General features: G+C 38.8%; 2 protein-coding genes across 2 annotated transcripts; both read left to right on the top strand.

Moving 5' to 3' along the window:
- The first annotated feature begins 524 nt into the window (after positions 1-524).
- On the top strand, positions 525-5,282 carry LOC149116016 (fucolectin-like). Its single transcript, XM_089283622.1, has 3 exons — positions 525-558; positions 4,816-5,064; positions 5,197-5,282. Exons 1-3 carry the CDS (start codon positions 525-527, stop codon positions 5,280-5,282), a joined length of 369 nt encoding a protein of 122 aa, XP_089139748.1.
- Positions 5,283-5,925: 643 nt separating this feature from the next.
- On the top strand, positions 5,926-21,002 carry LOC149116017 (uncharacterized). The gene is made up of 20 exons (XM_089283623.1): positions 5,926-6,022; positions 6,690-7,037; positions 7,894-7,959; positions 8,361-8,552; positions 8,854-9,123; positions 9,656-9,880; positions 10,754-10,957; positions 11,143-11,322; positions 11,777-11,881; positions 12,321-12,449; positions 13,123-13,308; positions 13,569-13,694; positions 14,837-14,962; positions 15,279-15,392; positions 15,786-15,917; positions 17,295-17,423; positions 17,926-18,051; positions 19,255-19,380; positions 19,755-19,856; positions 20,127-21,002. Exons 1-20 carry the CDS (start codon positions 5,941-5,943, stop codon positions 20,207-20,209), a joined length of 3,051 nt encoding a protein of 1,016 aa, XP_089139749.1. The 5' UTR covers positions 5,926-5,940; the 3' UTR covers positions 20,210-21,002.
- The last annotated feature ends 78 nt before the right edge of the window (positions 21,003-21,080 follow it).

Below are 21,080 nucleotides of genomic sequence, written 5' to 3' on the forward strand. Positions count from 1 at the left end.
AGACAATTATAAGCTGATTTTTGATTAAAAATCTTTATTAAAATCTGAGCTGGGATATATTTCAGATGCTGAGGAAAGAGATCTTTTTTAAGAAGGGACACTAAATATTGAATAGAACAAAACTATAATTTATACTGTAGAATATCAAAACATGGAACGAAAATAAAAGCAAATTCAATTCATTGATCTTCATTTGATACAAGAAGACTTTTTAGATAAAAGAACTTTATTTTACATTTACTGCTTTCATTGTCCTTGGTAAACATCGACTCTATTCAGCAAATAGAGCTTTTTAAAAAAATAATTTAATAATCTTCTCTAGCATGAACACACGGTTATATTTTGTGAGGGTTCTTGCATTTTCAAGAACATTTCTTGAGCCTAAAAACAACTTAAACAGACGTCAAGCCATTTACTTGACTTGTTACAGCTGTTGAAAGATACATAAAGCTCGCTCTAGAAACTGGGCAACGTTTCTGTATATTAAAGTCAGTGCTCCTTATTTCCTAGCGCTAAAGCGAAACATGGTCAGTTCTGAGGAAAGTTTAAGGTACGAAGGTAAGACTTGCTTTAATGTCACAGCATTCACGACCACATTTTAGATTAAGCAAACCATTCTCGGTGTTACAGGGACATTTATGTTTCAATTAGGCTTTCTTCGTATATTGTATCCAAGAATGACGGCAATTCAGAATGTGGAAAATCTGGCGAGTGAACAACTGCGAGGTAGTCATTTAATATTTAAATGGCTATTTGTTATTTTTAACGAAGTTAAACGCTTCTGCTTTTGTCTTCATGGTAGTAACAAACAGTTAATTCTTTTTTTTTTCTTTTTTAGGAAGATTGATCTACAAATACAGTCGGTTTAACAGTTTTTTACAGTAGTAGCAAACAGTTAATTCTTTTTTTTTTTTCAGGAAGATTGATCTACAAATACAGTCGGTTAAACAGTTTCTAACAGTGAATTTATGTCTAGGATAGGCATTATTTTATGACTGAGGGCTACAAAATTGCTAATTCAACGTTATCAATGTATGAGGCCGAGAAAAGCCAGTACGAATGAAACAAATATCTCGAGAAATACAAACGATAGTGGCAGTCGATACAGCACTGGGTTCTTGTTTATTTTACCAATCATCTTCTCGATCATTTTAATTGGAAATGTGCTTTTTCTCGTTGCAATCGAGTTGTTTCGAGTCCTGCGTGTTCCTGATCTACTCGTTGGCTCGTTGACTGGTATAAGCTCGTTGACTGTTAATAAAATTTTTTTGGGTAGAGTTAATACAGTGTCCCCAATTAGTCCACATGGGCTAAATACATTGACAACTAAATAAAGTTCTTACTTACTTATAGATCTTCTTAACGATATAGGACCTGTGTTAATGTCCATAACCGTCCTTAAAATCGATCAGAATGGCTTTAAAAGTTTCAACATCAGTTACCCCTTCTGTCACTTTTATTTTACAACTGGATGTCCTCATTTCTACGCTTGTCATCTTCCTTTACAGCTACTCTAATGGCTCCAGCAACTGATTAAAGAAATCAATGTTTACTGAATAAACAAGAAATCAAGGCCATAACCTCAATAACCCCAAATTTTAATTTTTCTTTAGAAAGACAATTTTTTCTTAAAGGAAGACAAATTATTCAATAAACTTGTAAATGAAAAGCCGTTGATGCCAGTTTTTTTTCTGAACAAGCGATCTTAACAGGAAATGTGCGGTGTGATTGGCTAGGTTGACGTAAATAATCATTAATTGTGACGTAACCATATAAGTTTTTTTCGAACATCTTTCAGTGCAGTAATGGCAAAACTTAGGTGGACTGTATGAACGGGTGGACGGATTCAAAATTTCTCTAGAAATGGAACCTACTACCAGACAGATTCTCATCTGCGTAGTGATCAGTTTCTTCATTGCTGGTCTTGACTGCTCTCCTCGGAAAGATCGTAAGTTTTGTAAACATATATGGGTTTCCTTCGTGTTTATTAGACACATTACGAGTTTTCCCTAACTAGGTTTTGTTTTGCTGTTCTTGATGCATCCAAAATACTGCTAGTAAACTTTTCTTGCATCGATCTGATTTTTTTTAATATTAATTCTTCGGTGGCTTCTCCACCTTCATCATAGCTACCGGTGTAAACAAGTTTGTTACTGCTCGCGCACAAGCCTGTGTGCTGTCGTTTTTAAGGACGTTAGCGCGCGAAATGTGCCCTCAGACAGATTTTGTTAAAGCTTATCATGAAGTAAGGTAAAGATCAACTTTTGCTAAAAAGCCTCCAAAATAGGCAGTCACCGTTCTCGTTTTCGAGATGAGGCGCGTTGAAGACCATCCGTTTTTAGAGGTCTTCGTTATTTCAAGATGATGCCAGCTTACAACCATCGGTCATAAAAAAAAAGTTCATTAGTGAAATTTAGATCAGGTAAACGTGCTCAATTCAACATAACTAAGTATATTAAATACCTATTGGAGCTGATGTCGCTTCTTGAGGTAGGATAGGCCTAGAAAGGAATACATATTAGCCTTGCCTATTCACATTCGAAGAAAACTTCGCTCACACGAGAGCAGGAAAAGCGAAATATTTGAAACTTCCAAAGGGCAGATATTTCCTATTTTTTTGTTAAAATAAACAAAATCGGACCAGTAATTGATATACGAAAAGAAAAATGGGAATCACTGAGCATCCACGAGAACAAATTACAGGCGAAGTAAGTGCACCCGGTGCCACAGCCCTATACTTGCTTATATTTCTTTCTTAGCGCGCGCGCTTGATGTATGACGTGGCGTGACGTTGCAACATGAATACCGTGCGCAGAATGGATGGTCAGTAACAATGGGTGCGAACATCCTCAATTTTGAATTAAAGGCACGTAAGTGCGAGGGCGCGAGGTGAGTGCCGCGACTCTAAGAAAACTTTCTTGCAGCACTAAGTCGCACTATCAATAGGAGCCCTGAAGCTATTACCTAACATCATGATTACACAATAATAGGATAAGTACAAAAAACATAAATATAGGAAAGTATATTACAACAAATATAAAAAGCCTTAAACTACCATAGTAATAAGTTAATGCAGATATTATACATCATAATGCAGGTGATGCAGCTTACATGAAATATTAACTAGGAAGAATTTTGGAAATTTTGAATGAATGGATTCGTTTTTGAATTAGCATCGTAAAACCAAACCCAGAGTAACTACGCAGTCAATCCATTGAGCCAATCCAAACTCCAGAAAAATACATGTAGCTGACATGAGGCAAGGGAAAATACGTGCGAGTGAGGGGGTTCAGAGCCACCTTAAGTAAGTTTTCGAAAATTTAAGAAGGCTGTGAACACCCTTCACAGAATTTTTTTGAACTTTACAAAAAGGCGTCTTATCATGCTGATTAAAATTCGATAATAAAAATTGGGATCACCGAGCTCGATTTTGAGTTATAGGCGCTTAAAGCTAAGATTAAGGATGGTTTTAGCAGCTTATATTGTTGCTATGGTAAACGTGCCACAAAATTGACAGCAACATGTTTACCAATGTTTCTGATTCCATGATTTTGGCATCAACCGATGTAGAGTGGTTATAATGACCCATCAAAATCTAAGTCTTGGAAAGGACTGGAAACTGCTGCGAGCCACCTTACTGCGTTCGACAGAACACAGTTCTGATCGCGTAATGCAGAAAAATTCTTTATCTATGAATCTATTTGGGGACACCAATTTGGCCCCTTCAAAAGAATTATTCTGGGATGAACGACGTCATGTCCATGTTTGTCCATGTGCTTTCTTTTGAGTGTTGCTCAATATTGCGGACTTTCGAGTGTCGAGGAAGCTTATTGTGAACTGCTGCGGATACTGAAATTGTTTATTTTAAGTTCGAAGTCAGTGTTAATGGCATTTAAAAACCTTGTAGACATGTCTTCACGAAATGTGTACGACTTTTCCCTATAGCTGTTATTCCAAAGCCAAGGCGACTCAAAGTCGTGTTCGCAAGCAAAATAATTGGCCTAATTTTGGTACTAAAAGCACGTCGTCTCGCATACCGACGGAACAAACATGGTTGAGGACTGCGGACTGCGGACTGCGGACTGCGGACTGCGGACTGCGGACTGCGGACTGCGGACTGCGGACTGCGGACTGCGGACTGCGGACTGCGGACTGCGGACTGCGGACTGCGGACTGCGGACTGCGGACTGCGGACTGCGGACTGCGGACTGCGGACTGCGGACTGCGGACTGCGGACTGCGGACTGCAGACTACGGACTGCATACTGCAAACTACGAACTACGGACTGGGTATGAAACGCAGACTTATGTATAAAACACGGACTGAACATTACGGACTGGGCATAAAACGCGCGCGGAATCAGGTATAAAATGGGGACTGCAGACTACATGCGGCCTCCAAATGCAGTTCATGGTTTTTACTGACCGGTCGTAACTAATATTACACAATACATGTATAAACGAGAACAAACCCTCTCGCAGACCTTCTCTCTCGCATGCACGTGCTTTACGATCAATTCAATTTTTTTTGCCCCTGTTGAAGGAAGACCTATTTCACGCCTACCTAACAGCTCAGGCACAAAATGCTTTCCCTGGAATTTTTGTTGTTTTTTAACATACCAAACCTCCTTTGGGATCACTTATTTGTTTTCGCCCCTGCTGAAGGGAGACAAATTTCACACCTACCTGACAGCTCAGGCATAAAACGCTCTCCCTAGAATTTTTTTTTTTAACACACCAAGCTACCAAAACTCGAACACACTCTTTAATCTAAGATTACTAATAGTATTATCATTATTTTCCTCTTCATTTGCAGGCTTGGTGAACGTCGCTTATAAAAGACCTGCGAGTCAAATCAGTACAAGGGACATTTATGAAGCTAGTAATGCAGTAGACGGAAAAAAAACTGGCGTAGTGGAATATAAGAGCTGTGCTCAGACCCGGAGGGAAAAGGATCCGTGGTGGAGAGTTGATTTAGGAAAGAGTGTTTGGGTGGAAAGCGTTCTCATTGCAAGCAGAACAGATTCTGAATTTAAAGGATTATCAAATGTTGAGATCAGAATAGGTAAGACATCTAACCATTGGTTTAAAATGCTCTGTAATGTTTGGTTTACACATGTACCACAGACCTCCAGGAGGAGTGAGGGATTAGGTACAGGAAATAGAACTGTTTTGTCAGCTTTTAATTCCCTCTTAGGATCAAACTTTAACTCCCCTCGGATTGGGCAGGTGCCGGAAGTGGAGTGCATTCGCATTCGCATGGAAGAACTTTCCACTATGTGATACTCCTTATTGCAAGTGTATGAATGTAAAATAGTATTCAGAAACGTTTTTTGGCTATATTCCTGGGATGCTGCTTAGAATTAACGCATTGACATCCTTGCTGATTGTGGTAAGGTACAGAAATAAAAATCGTTTACCCTGGAGGAGGGGGTACTCCGCGAGGGTTTTCTTCGGGCGTGCACAGGCTGTTTTCCCTGTTTCATACTTCGGTCATGCCTTATTTCAGACCTGTAAAACTCTCTAACACATGACCTGAATTACTCAGGAAACGCTCCGTTTACCCACGTATTTAACAGATATCCATTTCACCGATTAAAAGGAAAAAAGTTGCCTCTAAACAACACTCCAAATTCCTAGCCAGGGTGCAAAATATATCCTATTTCATAACAAAATGGTCAAAATCTAAAGCCTGTTTGAGGCGAGAACGGTTCAGTGGCCAGAGCTTTAACGCTGCACATAACAATCCACTGAGTGATATCCCAAGGGATGGATTAGAAACGGCTAAACACCAATTTTACAATTCGACAACTTGATTCAACACTCAAATATTTTCTTTATTTAAGGTGATAATAAAAGTCGCTTTCCTGGCCAAAACCCATTGTGTCGTCAAGGTCTCATTGTTCCCAAGAAACCCTTGTCGTACAGCTGTGCTGAACCAATGCTTGGCAAATATGTGTACGTCATAGAGAAGGGAAAAGCAACAGTACTGACTCTCTGTGAAGTAGAAGTCTATGTAAATAGTAAGTTCTTTACACTCGCTTAGTCGAAACAATTGCGAACGAATGGTGATGAGGGAACCACATAAACAGAAAGTACTAAAAGATAACACAAAAAGGATCCGCCTTGCTCTTTTCTTCTAAACATTACGCTTGCCCAATTGATCGCCAACAAAATGTTAGCCAGTACAAACCAGTTACATTATATGAATTAAATTTTTCTTGTTTGCCATAATAAACATCTTATTAACCGAGCTTAGTCGGTCTGTGTGGGAAAATCTTGACTCGGTCGTGTGTACAGACCTCACTGCGTTCGGTATGTACTCAAGAAGTCGGTCAGGATTCGCCCATACAGACCTCCTGCTCGGTTAATCAGAGATAAATAATACTTACAATACACCAGAATACAACAAAAGAAAAGAAGAATTCAGTTACATTCACTACTATAACTTGCAAAAAGTTGCGTTATATCCTACAAGGTACAAAGAAAAGTAATATACAGCTCTAAGTTACAAACTTCTTGTCCATTGAAGGTTTTTATTGTAGTAGCGTTCAGTTGAATTAGTCCTTGTTGATATTTGTTTTTCGATTTCGGCCTTGTTCGTCACTATTGTTAGATGACATAAAGCTATAAAGCTTTATGTAGGGCTATTTTATGATCCGATTTCATGACTTTTTATTTTTATTTCAGGTGAGGCAATAGACAAGAACGTCAAGTATCTTGTCCCACGTACAAATGGAAAAGATCTCAAGCTCGAGAAAGCAGCTTATTCTAAATATGCGGGAAATGAACACTTTTACTTCAGTATGACATTGAATCGTCACCCTAAGATTTCTAGAAGCGACATTGTTATAGATCTCCCGCCAAGAATAGGATCAAGCTTGAGGCATAAAGATGATGTATTGATGCCTGTTGAGTACCCTGATGGCAAAGAAGCGAATGCTAAGTGTGGACCGAAAAACCACGATATGTATCTAAATGGAACATTCCAAGATGGTCTGGCCAATTCTTTATGGGTGGTAGATATTTTTTACACACGTACGTACATTCTTTTAAACTTTATCCATCGGCTCCGCGTCTACAAAGTTTCCTGTGGGTACAGAACATTAGAACATGAGATGATCGCAGTGAGTTGATACCCCATGTTGGTCAGTGCATTAGGGGGAGGGAAGTTACTGGCGTTGTCGGTGGGGTGTGTTAATCTCGTATGTTGTTGGTAGCTTAATGGCAGCGATTTAACGTTGTTAAAGGAATGAATGCGATTAACTACTTAGGATCAGACTGAATATTATTGACCCGGAGCGAATCTCAGTGAGTTTTATTTCATCAACCCCCCTTCCCTCCCCCCTGTTCCTCCAGGTGATGGCAAATCAATTAATTTGCCGATCAATTCACTCCCATAGCTAGTGGTTTTGCCATTATACATTTTACATTTGTTGCCGTTTTTCAAACACGTTCAATGTTCTTCTACGAGAGAATTCACAATTACACACATTTACAGACGCCTTCTGTTCATGAATTCAGGAAGAATTAAGTGACAGTTCACTTACCCTTACCTGTACCTAATTCCTGACCATCCGTGGCCAAACTGTGCCAGCAAAGGCGCCATATTCGAAAACCCTGCTAGCAAGCTAGTAATATATTGCGGAGTATCTTTTTGCTGCTATATACACAGAAAAGTTGTCAAGTTGTGGGCATAATCTTTGAATCTAGGAACATAAATCTTGGCATGATTTGACAAAACTGCGAGCAGTGTGATGTGTTACTTTAATGAGCACAATGCGTGAAAGCCTTCCCTTACCGCCAAACAAAGAGGAACTAGTTTACTTATCTAATGCAATCCTCTATGAGGAAATTGGAAAGCTAATTGTTTTTTGTTTTCATACATGATCAGCTTCAGGAGAAAAGAAAGAGAAACCACAACGTTTCTACTGCAGGTGGAAAGATCTTCGAATTAAAGGTGAAGAAATTTTAAATTAGATTCAGTGTTTTAAAAATTCACATGTTACCGTTTTAACCTCAAAATCTGTTTCCAAAAGCATAAGACGAAAAATTTTAACTCAGTGAACGTAATTACTAAACCTATCAATGTAAATTCTAATCTTGACAAAGAAACATTAGTCGTCTCGCTTTTAAATCTTAAATATTCCCCGCAGTGGAGACCTGTATGCAAAACCAACACAGGAACTAAGCAATGGAAAAACGTAAAAACTATACGGGAGTAGTGGTTATTTGATAGACCACCATCCCATGTAAGGATAGCTGTGTTCAATCAGCTACATGCTTTAGAAATTAGACATAGCTGAGCAGCCTAATAGCAGACTTACGTACATTACAATGATGAAATTGTTCCTTTAACAGGTGGTATTTGTCAGTTGAAAAACAAGTGCAGCGCATCGCTGGGAACTCACTGCGATACAAAATACATCAGCTCGTCATTCCCGCCTGGCGCTTATCACTGCGCGTGTGATGTTGGCTTTGCTCCTGATTCAAAACCACTTCCTGGAAATGTTCTATCTCCTGGAGGGAAATGCACTAAGAGGCAACGCCCAGGTAAATTAGATCACGTGTTTGTTTTCTTGATACCTGCTTGCTTGGTTGTATAATGTGAAATTTTGTCAATTTCCAATATTAAATCTAGAAGAGATATAAAAGTAGGCTAAGTGTCGCCATGTTTTCTTTATTATCCACAAACATGACTTAAGAGTTCTTATCGATTAAACGAAAACAGGGAGATAATGCTCGCACGCCGTTTCCTCAAGGGAGAGAGTAATATGTTGTTGTGGACTACAAAGTGATTTGGTTTTGTGTATATCACTCTTGAAAACTGTTAACGTATTCTATCCTTCCCTAGCACCGCTAATAAGACACAGCAAGCAGAACGTTGCAACAAATTACACAACCGCGTCCTCAACTGATAACTATGCTGGATGCAAGACAGAGGACTGCAAAGAAGTTATCGCCATTGGACGCTTTGTGGTTGATGGTGATAGCAAAACCTGTTTCCGATCCCTGACTGAATACAAACCATGGCTGATGGTAAAACTTGACGGTTATCATCCTATCTCTTTGGTTCGTATTATGACCTCAAAGATTTCCCTGAAGCGAGTCAAGATGTCTGTAGGTAACTATAGCGTACTACAGTAAAGATCGACGCATCTTGTAAATATTGGCTGAAATATTTTTCATGTTTGTTTTTCTGATTATAAGTTTCAATCCTCCTCGCTCGTAGCTATATCATGGTTTATCCTCGAATAATATAATAAAAATTTTAGAGGAAGAGTGATCAGAGTTGATGAACTTGTTGTCCTAAGCTAAACTAACAATAACAACATAAGTATTCTGACAAAAGTTATTCTTAACTGTAGTGTGGCCATCATAAAGAAACGGCAAATAAAATCGACACACAGCAGCCTTTAAACAACACGGAACTCACTTTATAAAAAGAGGGCCACAAACAAGCGCCCTGGAAGCGTACACACATTATTACATTACTTAGGGCTTTGCATTCTTTTCCTCGAGGAAAGCAATTATTATATAAGTGATTACCTCCAGAGACTAGTTGAGTGGTTAAGCATGATATTACAGAATAGAACACCAACGTTAAGTCTATTTTTATTTTTATTTTTAATAATCAGGCGACATAAATACCCGAGCAAGACGAGAAAATTTTACGTTGTGCGGCTTTGGAGAAAAGATAGAGAGAAACCGCCTGCTGAGCTTCGGTTGCAACGAGCTTTATGTGTATGGAAATGTCGTCAAAATATCGACTGACTCACACGCACACTCCATACTCAGTCTGTGTGAGGTTGAAGTTTACGCCGACGCATACGGTAAGAGTCAAAGAAATAAACCTTTGGTGTCTTACTTTGTCAAGCACAGCACTTAACACTTTATCGCAAATGATCAACGGGGTATCTCAAGGATCCCAAATGGAGTAGGTAATGTTAAGAAATAAACTGCATAATACAGAAGGACATAAAGTTATCCAAAAAGGCTTCTGGAACAGATCGCTGAATTAATTCAATTTTAGCACTGCGCACTTGTCAAAAAATAAAGGAATCAAAGTTTTGGAAACGGCTATTGCTCAAGACATTAATAAGAACTTAATAGGAGTAGCCTTAGCGGTTTATGAGCCGTGTCTCAGCGCTAATGGTCCCTACTGCTGGAGGCATTTATGCTACAAAAATATTTATTGTTGAATATTTCGTACCTCGGTAATCAAATTTCCATTAAGTACATATAAATGTGAAGGCGAATTAATGAACATGACACAGGCGTGGAGCAAAGGAAAATTCTGAGTCCCCGACAGGAATCGAACCCATGACCTCCCGAACACCGGGCGGGCGCTCTATCCACTGAGCTACGAGAACTCAGGGAGAGCAAGACCATTTTAACTGAGTTCATATATGACAGGTGTCCTGCATACTGCTAGGATCAACGCTATCGAAGGATCAACGTTATTGACTTCGATAGCGTTGCTCCTAGCAGTGTGCAGGACACCTGTCATATATGATTTCAGTTAAATGGCCTTGCTCTCCATGAGTTCTTGTAGCTCAATGGATAGAGCGCCCGCCCGGTGTTCGGGAGGTCATGGGTTCAATTCCTGTCGGGGACTCAGAATTTTTCTTTGTTCCACGCTCGTGTCATGTTGATTAATTCACCTTCACATTTCATTACCGAGCTTAAAATTCACCATCTTTATTAACTTATCAAAGTACATATATTTATCATGCACACTTTCTTTCATGCAGCAAACATCGCATTGAAACAGTTCTCTAAGGGTAGATCCTCGCAGCCTAGTCGCTGGGCTAATGACGGAGACTTTCACACATGTTTTTTGACAACAGAACAGCATTCATGGTGGCATCTAGAGTTAGGAGCTAACGTGCGCGTATCAATGGTGTTTATGCACCACTACAACTTTGAGAACTTAGAAGGCTATGCCATTTTAGTTGGTGAGTGTGTTCTTTCAAAGGCTTCCTGTATCTTCTGTTTATTTACACTATGGTTCGTTGTTATCATAGATCAGTATCATGTATTTAGGATACATTAGTTCCCGTGTGTTCTTTGAAAATGTTCCATATTGTGTGTTCTATTCACATATGATATCACCTTAGGAATTAATTTCATTTTTATATAGGGAAAGAAGACGACAGGAAGGAGACAGATCTTTGCACAACTATTCCTAAATATTCTTATGAAGCAAATTACTTTGAATGTAAGAAGCCTCTTGTGGGGAGCTTCCTGGAAATAACGTGGGTACGAGGGCCCAAACGCCAGTTGCAATTATGCGAGGTGGAGGTGTTCCAGACAAAGATAGGTGAGCATGTCCTACCATCTTAACCGACTGGTTTTCTGACCAAATGAAAGACTGAATGACTCACCAACCGACTGACTGGCCGCCCGACTCACTGACTACTGAGACAGCTGTCGCGAAGAGAATTTGAACCAGGAACCTCCAGATTTCAACTGACAGACAGACTGGCTGAAGGACTGACGGACTGACGGACTGACTGACTGACTGACTGACTGACTTACCTATGTATAGGGTAATTGAAACCCAATAAAGCTTTTATTGCTCAATTACTGGATGGCTGTGCCACTGACTTGCCGACTTGCCGACTGACTGACTAACTGGCCGTCTGAGTCGTCTGACTGACTGTCGAACTGACTAGCGGACTGACTGACTGACTGACTGGCCATCTGACGGATTGACAAAACAATCAATTGATTTGAAGTTGACTGGATATTTATTTAATTTATTTTGTTGTTAGTAAACCTCGCTGCTCAGCGCAAAACAAGATCCTTAATAAATGAACAGAATTCCTATAAAGGATGTGATCAAAATCTAGGTAAGGAGATATTATCAACAGTGTCAGGTATGTATACTGATATGAAAAGGAAAATAATCAACGACTTGGAAAATACCGAAGCAAACTATTAAGCTTAAGACAACATGAAGAAGAAGAAGACATCAGATTCGCATAAAAGGCTCTCTTTCTACCAAAATTAGATATAATTTTATATAATCCATAATTAGTATTTACTGGACCCTCGATTTTGTCCCGGCAGGAATCATTGCGTTGCGCTCTTGAGCAAAACCCCTGCACACCTGTGTTGCTGCCAACGAATTTCGCGCAGGTGGGGGGGGGGGGGGGGGGGGTGACCCAACGATGGACTAGCGTCTCATCCAGAAGTGATTAGAAATAAACCAGTAAGTTACTGAAATCCGGTTGGTAGGGAGTACTTTGAAACGTTTTGTTGAGTTTGTTGTTAGAATGCAATAAAGAGTCGGAGGTCAATTTATATTTCTTCTAGGCTACGGCTTTTCAACAAAGCAATGGTGGCAGGTGGACTTAAAGGCCAGATGTAAAGTTCATCTGGTGCGTGTGGTGACTGATGTGAATTACAAACCAGACGACCTCAAGAATTTGGAGATCAGAGTAGGTGAGGTGACAACACCTGAAACTACTCTGAATTTCATTCCATCCGTGTAGCCTTTGTAAAATGGGCTACTTAACTACAGGTATCAATCTTTGTGAGATGCAGGCCGCGGTCCGTTGGAGCGCTGGCAGGGGTCACTGTGTTGTAAGGCAATACACTTTACCCTCACAGTGCCTCTCTTTAGCCGTGCAAGTATTGTTGGTTTAAAGAAACAATTTTTAACTTTCCCTCGTGTTATTTGATCAAGAGAAGCGTCTTGTCTATTAGTATTGATTGATTTCGTCATGACTTAATTCTAAGTTGTTAATAAGTATTTTGAGGAGGTGTGGAGGCAAGCGTTTGACTCTAGTCAGAGGAGGGTAATTGCTAGTTTTATATAACACGATACATGAATCTGTCGAAAAAGGATGTTATCTTTTATTCTACAGGACTGCCCCTTCCCCTTTCATCTTGTTACAGATCACCGATTATAGTACAGTTCTCCTTCCGCCCTCCCCCCCCCCCCCCTCCGACCCCGCCCTGGAAAGTAAAGCCATAATTCATTTGTCACCGGAAACTTAATGAGAACTTAAAAGGCAAACCAGTCTGTTCGCGCATGCTTGCTTAGTTAGCTAAATCTCCGAAAAATTGTATTGAGAGGCTTGAATGTAACTTTTTACATGCTTATCGTTGACAGATCTTTCTAGGAGAGGCCTTGCTAAAGGCGAAACTGTCGGAAGTCTGCATAATCCAACTAAAGACTCTGTTCAAACAATAACGTTACGTAAAGACACCAAAGCCAGATTTGTCACCCTTGACTTGAAAAGGAGAAATGCCATTCTTAAATTTCGCGAAGTAGAAATCTACAATGGACCGTTACTAGGTAACAGTCGAAATTAATGTATTTATTGTATTATTATTATTATTTTTTTTTTTTGGTCTCTTGTGATATCCATAGGTGTGATAAAATACAGCGTGGTTGTTATATGTTAATATCATGAATTGTTTTAGAGAGAATTTCTTCAAGTAAAAACATAATTTCCTTGAGTTAGCAGAAACAAGAGAGACAACACCCATAAATATGGTGGTGAAAAGAACCGTTGTCAAGAGCTGTTATATTTTCTTTATTTCTGTTTCATGTAGATGTGGATGAATGTAAAAAGCCCGATGTATGTCCCGAAAACTACAGGTGTGAGAATCTTCCTGATTCATATTCCTGTAAGTGTGACGGTGGCTACAAACTGACAGGACCGAGAAAGGAATGCAAAGGTAAATGTATAATGGTGTCACGGAACAGACCTGAAAATTAAGTGTAAAGTTAAGCTGCACTCTTTGTTTGAGTCCTTCATTCACTCAACAATTACAGTTAACTACCCAGCTAGTTAGAGCATGCGCAGTAACATACACTAGCAGCCTCAAAGTAGTCTTTGTGATGTGAAACGTTTTTACGTAAATAGATTAAAGGGTTCAAGAACTCTTGCAAGAAGGCTAACACCAAACACCTCAGAAGCGACGTCACTAGTTCAACGACCGCTTTCAGGCGCCATAAGACATGTTACTGTAAAAGCTTGCAGACTCATTTCACACGGTGTGTGCTTTTTCCGCTGTTTTTTAAGGCCGAGTTTTACCATGCAATTTATCGCAGACGTCTACGTCACTAATTACAGTGCAACTAGGCCGCCCGACATAATTTTCTACAAATTTAACGAATAAAAATCGTGGAGGTTAACAATAGTTTTCCAACAAATTATCGATGTAATCAAGCTGTACATTACAAATGCAACAGATTTGTGGTCATTTTGATTAATAGCTATTTTAAAATTTAAAATGCCAGTGCTCAATTGGCAAAGAATTTGCTGAGTGGCTTTGGTCGGAGTAGTCGCACTGTGAGTGCCAGACTTCCACGTTCAATAGTAACGTTAAATGGCTGGGAAGTCAGTCATTTTATTTTTGAACAATGGCTTGTATAAATGCTCAATACGATACAATAAATACAATGCAATGCACTGTAATGCAATACAATACAATGCAATGCAATGTAATGCAATGCAATACAAGTTTATTATGTCATACGCTTAGTTATTCAGGTGTGACATTATACAAAATGGAATGACACACCAGCTAATTTACAGGTATTCCACATACTCGCTAAATTTGTTATGGCTTCATAACAATATTTACAACTTTCAGCTGCGAACTCTGATAAAGTGCAAAAAGATAAGGAATTTGTTCAAAAAAAATAGCCGCTACACAAGTAAATCTTGGGAAAACGAAGGCTCTAATTCTACTCGCACCACTAATAACAGTAGCCGAGGAGAAACCGTTTCAACGTTTTCCTCTGGGGGCTGTGTAACATAATTAAATGATGACGGGTATTTTAACGACAGATTTCTCGTTATGTTATTCATCAGATATTGATGAATGCTCAAGTAATAGCAAGGCGTGTCACGAGAAAGCCTCTTGCTCCAACACAATTGGTTCTTACAAGTGTGTGTGTAACCATGGATACGGTGGAGATGGTCTGACATTTTGCTTACGTAAGTTAAGTTCACTGTTCTTTAGGAGGTGAATTAGACAAAAGCTACATAGTCAATGCAGTTTATAAAATAGTTTGTAATTGATTCCCCATTTCTTTGTACGCTACTGAGTGGAGCTTTGTATAGATTCCGTTCTCCAGCTTGAGCAAGTAATCTATATATTGCCTTTGGCGTACTTGCTCTTTAATTTGATGATGTATGATTTCTAGTGGAATAAAAGTAAAAAAAGTAAAATTCTCTAGTTAACCTCAAAACGTAAAACGGGTCTGGGCAATATGCTAAAGCTTATTTTTTTCTGGTGTTAAAAAACCTTTAGAAACATGCTCAGATGACAAAGACTGCAAGCGGAACCAATTTTGCAAAAACTTTCAAGGTACACATCTGTGTGACTGTAAGGACGGATATCATTTCCAGGCCAAACAATGTGTCGGTAAGTAGGCTTTAGCTATCTTTATTATATTGATGGAAAAGTTAACGGTAAAATCATGCCTATACAAGGCCAAGAAAAAGCTAGGACTAGAAAATAAATTCCGCTTAAGAGTATAAAATGTCAAATTTGTCAATGTTGTTAAGTATTGACAGATTATTAAGGGGGTTTTCGTATCGCTATGAAAGCGATCGGAAAATTATTATCTACGGAGTGGTAACGTTACACACTGCGAATTCACAGTGTCAATGACGTAATAGCATTCAAAAGCTGCCGTCCTGGAGTAACGTCAGCAAATGGCCACAACTGATTTAATAAGATAAGAAAAATAACACAGGATTTAAAAATTCTCACCATGAATTTATTAACTAAAGCATCGGCTTTGTTTCGATACAGAGAAGGATGTGTGCAAATTAAAGAAAAATATCTGCGGTTTAAACTCTGCGTGCACCAATGAGCTCGGATCATTCAAGTGCAACTGTCGTGATGGTTACGAGAGTAAAGATAAAGATGGAAAGAGCTGCTATGGTGAGTGGCTGTGTTGTTGGATTTAGTAGATATTTAACTAAGTTCATGTTTTGTTTTAAGTTCTAAAGATTAGACTATGTTGATGTTAATAAACAGTCGCTAAAGCTCCAAACCCTGAGTTGTTACCCTGAGGAGTTTTAAAGTCCAGTTAGTCTTGGTGAAAATGTCTTTGTTCAGTTCCTGGAATAAGACAATCCACAATGCATTTGTAACCATTAGCTTACTTTTGCGAGAGTTATTTTCTTACCTAAAACATTTCTATATATAGTCTCAGCCTCGTAATCCCTGATTGTGCTAGAGATATCCCAGGTACGGACTCCCATACGAAAAGGACGGGGGCGCTCGTCGTTCCTTTTTGGTGGCTAAAAACGCGGCTCTGGTATCTGTTAGTGTGTTCAGCCTCAAAAGATCCACAGCGGGAGCTTTTGCTGTACCTGTCAGGGTATTGAGTCGAAAAAATATGACAGGAGATAATGTGTTGTTTAGAATTGGTACCCCCTAGGGGTGAAAAACATTTCAAGCCGCGCCCACAAAGCTTAGTGTTGGGGCTAGGTACCTCTTAGGAGTTCTTTTCAAAATTTCGCACGAGCACCTCGTCCTTTAATTTTGAAGTGGGAATTCCCACCTCACGTAGGGGCCAAACCACCCCCCAAATGTTTCGTCAGTTCTTGGGCATTTCATATTATTTCGCATTGCTTAAAAATTATTGACTCTTTCTACGCCAAACTTGGCAGATGAGCAGGAGACCTATTACCAATTATATTTACGTGAAAAATGTCAGTAAATGTCAAATTTGTGACGTCGCAGTGATGACGTCATGTTTTTAACCACTTTTGAAGTTTTGAATATGCATATTTTTTACAATGGGCTCGAAAGAGCACATCAAGGGGAGTTGAAACCTGAAAAATTTTTGTCCATATCACAAAAATTAAATGAAATATGGCATTTTTAATCATGAAAAATAACTCTGCAAAATATGGGGGTCCCCCCTTGAGAAAAATCCCCAAATTTGAGCCGTAATTTTGTTCCAGCAAATGCAGCTATGTTACAAATGTGATGTGCCAGATGACTAAAGCAAAAATAAAGAAGAAAATCGGAATAAAAAAATATCCCTCTAGTGTTATTGCCTTAAAATTAGTTTTGTTACGTCATAACCTTTGACGTCAGCCGTGTTTTCACTGTTAATACAATCTTAACAAAGCCGAAAATCAAATTTCTAAAACCATACGATTTTTGACAACATCAAGCTTTCTATATTATATATAGAAAATGCCAACGTATTCAGACCATTCTAGAGTGTTAATGTCATGGAAACAGACACTTTGTCAGCTAACCAATCATAGAGTGTGTTACATTAAGATCAATTTATTTCTACAGATACTGATGAATGCACCACAAAGAGGCAGCGTTGTGGAGACGTGGCAGTGTGTAGAAATACCGTGGGATCGTTCCGGTGCATTTGCCCGAAAGGTTTTAGCTTTGATGCCAAACAAAGCAAATGTTATGGCAAGTGTAACAGTTGTAAAAAACTAGTCTATACAAAATTGTGGAGGTCAAATTCTGAAATTATTACAATCATAGTTAATCGTACTAATTTTTGTACCAAGTCTTAAAATTCTGGATATTTTGTCATATAAAGAGCGCGGTCACATAGCTACAACGTTTCTCGTGTCGATCGCATTTCCGATCAAAGAAAAATGGTCAGCGGAGAAGCGAAATAGAAAGGAACCCATGGAAGTGCCAAAGGAAGGTGGTGCAAGAAAATCTGAGCGCAAAGTTCTTGTAACGAAATGACGCCTCCATGACGGAACTAAAATTGCGGATTATCAGTTATATCGTCTTTACAACAATTTGCAAAGATATACTATTTCAGAATAATCACAGTCGCCAAGGTGTTATCAGCTTCATCCTTCTGCTCCAGCTGCTAACACTAACATCCTTAGTCATCCAAGGCTGATGGTTTCTTATTCTTATCTCTAACATTTCTTTTTTTTTTTTTTTAATGCAGATATTGACGAGTGTGCGGTCAACGGCTCATGTGACCAGAACATGCTCTGTGTGAACTCAGTGGGATCGTATTCGTGCAGTTGTCGCCAAGGATACCGCGCAAAACAAAACCAACTGATCTGCATCGGTAATTATAAAGACATTTTCATTATGTGAAAGAAAAAAAGCTAAACTGAGTAGAAAAGTAAGCATCGGAGAGGGCTTATTTCCGTCATTGTTTTTATATTATTGACTCTGTTGTCCTGGATAAATCATGTGACAGTGTTAATTCACTTAAAAAACCTGTCAAACCGGTTAGACTAACCAGGATAAACAACGAACATGATATCATTGACAAACATGTCAAAGTTGTTGTACATTACAAGCCACAACATTTTATACATGAGAACAAAGCCTATGAGTTCTATGACGTCTCCCGTCATCGTATTCCACGCAGAAATGATAAAATCCACAATAAATACCTGTGTGAAGCTTATTATAATTGAGCTCCGGCGAGCGAGCGAGGCCCCATAGCTTAGAAAATTTGGTAACCCATCGATCTCAAAAATCTTGGTTGTCACGTGACTGTCCGTCCGTGCATCCGCACGCCAAGACCCATACATTAAAAATAAGAGAATACAACCATTACCATAGGTAAGTCTGATAATGGACCTCGATGTTATAATTAATTGACAGCTTTCAAAATAAGGTATCCGCTGACCAGAATCACGTGATCAAAACTGCGGGCTCAGGTCAAGAGCTCATCGAGGTCACGTGTTTCTCGAAGTTGACCGCTGACCAGCTAATGTGTTTTCAATTGGATCGCGAGATCTAGCCAGGTTATTACTTTGGGGAGAGGAAGGGAGTACATGTAAATGCAAAACTTCGGCGCGAATTAAACCCTGCGTGTTGTTGACTTTTCCTCCGAAATATTCCTTGCACAATCTTTTCTTGGAAAGTCCCTGATATATTGCGTGCATAATTTCCGTAATCTTGGGTACACTCATTAGGTATGGTTTGTTAAAATGTAACTGAAAAAAATAGTGAAACCACACACTGAACAATCATTTGCTCACAATTGATTATTATTTGAGTTTCTAATCCAGGGAAAAATATCCTCTTTTCATTTATGGTTAATTATTTAATTACGAGCTTCGCTTTTAGGCTTGGTTAAATCTATATATTACTACTAAACTGTATTCCAGGTACTTTTCAGCTGCTCCACGTATGTTTTTAAAAACTGTGAAAACGAGACACACCTCGGGAGGAGTCTACTGGCTTGGCATGCAGTAGTAGCTTTTCATTACGGTTTGTGTTGCATTCATGATGTTTTTTTTTTCTTTTGCCTTAGATATTGACGAATGCGAGGAAGAAACGTATTCCTGTCCGAAGTTCTCAAGGTGTAAAAACAAGAATGGTGGTTATGATTGCCCATGTAAAGATGGATTTGAAAAGACAGCGCAAGGAACATGTTCAGGTAAACATTATACTTCATTTTACTTTGCTTGAACCTAAGCTAAGCCTAAGGAGTTAGACAGAACATTAGTTGCAGTGGTGGCGGCCGGCTGGATGGTTTGATGACCAACTGTATGTTTTATTCCGCTTCGGCAAATAACATGTCAAATGCAACTCGCTTTAATGCGAACCCATTTTCAAATAAAGGCACGGTTGTCGTAATCTAGTTTCAAATCTCAATAGTAATCAGATGGTCTTGGCATAGCTTGTGAATAAGTTGATGGGCTCCAGTCTGAGATGAAAAGAAAAGAGTTTTCTTAACGGTTATGAAATCTTCGTTGGGTCAGTCTACACTATGCATAAATTTCTATAAATTATATTTTCTATTCTCTCTAGAAATTTGCACTCCGAAGTGTGATGAGAACTCTTATTGTGAAAACGGAAAGTGCCTGTGCCGAAGAGGATTCTCTATGGGGTTGGACTATACGTGTCAACCAAGTAAAGGTGAGACAAGCACAGATATAAGAGTTGCTATGAGGGTTCTGTTGCAAAATTTAGCTGTCAAAGTAGTCGAATATTATCGAAACAACGAGTGGCAAAAAAGAATGAGATAGAGGAATAGATATCCGTTAAGATTATTGTTTGCTCATGCACAGGATAATTGAGCACTGAGAGCTAGATAGGCTCACTTATCTTAAAGTTATTTTCTGTGTTTTATATATTTATGTATAAATTATACAACGCATAACTGTTATTACATCATTGCAGGTCTCCTAGGATCAGGAATGTCGCTCCAGTCTCCAGCTATACTCCTCACGGCTGCACTGCTTTGGTGCCTGGCCTTGATATAACATGTGACTTGTTTTGTTTTTTTTTTTTACCTTTCTGTAACTTCCTTATTTGCATTTTTCTGATTCCTTACTTTTATTATGTACGTTTTACAAGGAAAACGCCCCAAATATACTGATCCATTGCTTGGCTGATGTAATTTGTGAGACAATGTTTTGATTTGATATATATTACACTGATTTTTCCGGGATTTGCTCTATAACCAAGGACGGATCGAAAGAAAAGAGTGTTTCAAGCTATTTATTGAGAAAGATTTTGTTTGCTTTACATAACATAACTATCACCTTATCATTAGCTTAACAAAGGAAACCTTTATATATGTAGTCATGTCTATCTGTCATTGGTTACAAGCGAATAATACTAAGGTTTTTTCTGTATAAATCTTGTTTTGTTTTTTTCACTTGTCAGTTTATTTTTGCCATGCATGCAATGTTTCCCATTTAGATGATGTGACCATCTTCTTCGGTGCCCAGTTTGTTTAAACTGTCAGTCTGAACTTTATTAAAATTCGGATAGTTTGGATTCATTAAGCTATTTTGATACATGTTTGTCTTTGCCAGTTCCATTATCTCTGTTTTGGTGTGGTAACTTATTAAAAACAAAGGACGTTCAAATTTTTTGATTTTTTTACATCCTAGTCAAGACAATAGACCAATTTCGATATATTAAAATTCAGCCTAAAACGATAGACCTCAGTGCGAGGCTCTGGGGAATAACTACAGAGTTTGTGGGGTTTATTCCCCAGAGCCTCGTGCTGAGGTCTATTGTGCTAGGCTGAATTTTAATACATCGAAATTGGTCTATATTATAACCTGATTCTTAATTAAATATGTTTATTAAAATCTGACGTCGGATATATTTCAGATGCTGAGG

This window comes from Orbicella faveolata, unplaced genomic scaffold (genome assembly GCF_042242905.1).
Source record: "Orbicella faveolata isolate gen_17 unplaced genomic scaffold, um_ofav_v1 contig_12, whole genome shotgun sequence".
In the NCBI taxonomy this organism is placed as follows: domain Eukaryota; kingdom Metazoa; phylum Cnidaria; class Anthozoa; order Scleractinia; family Merulinidae; genus Orbicella; species Orbicella faveolata.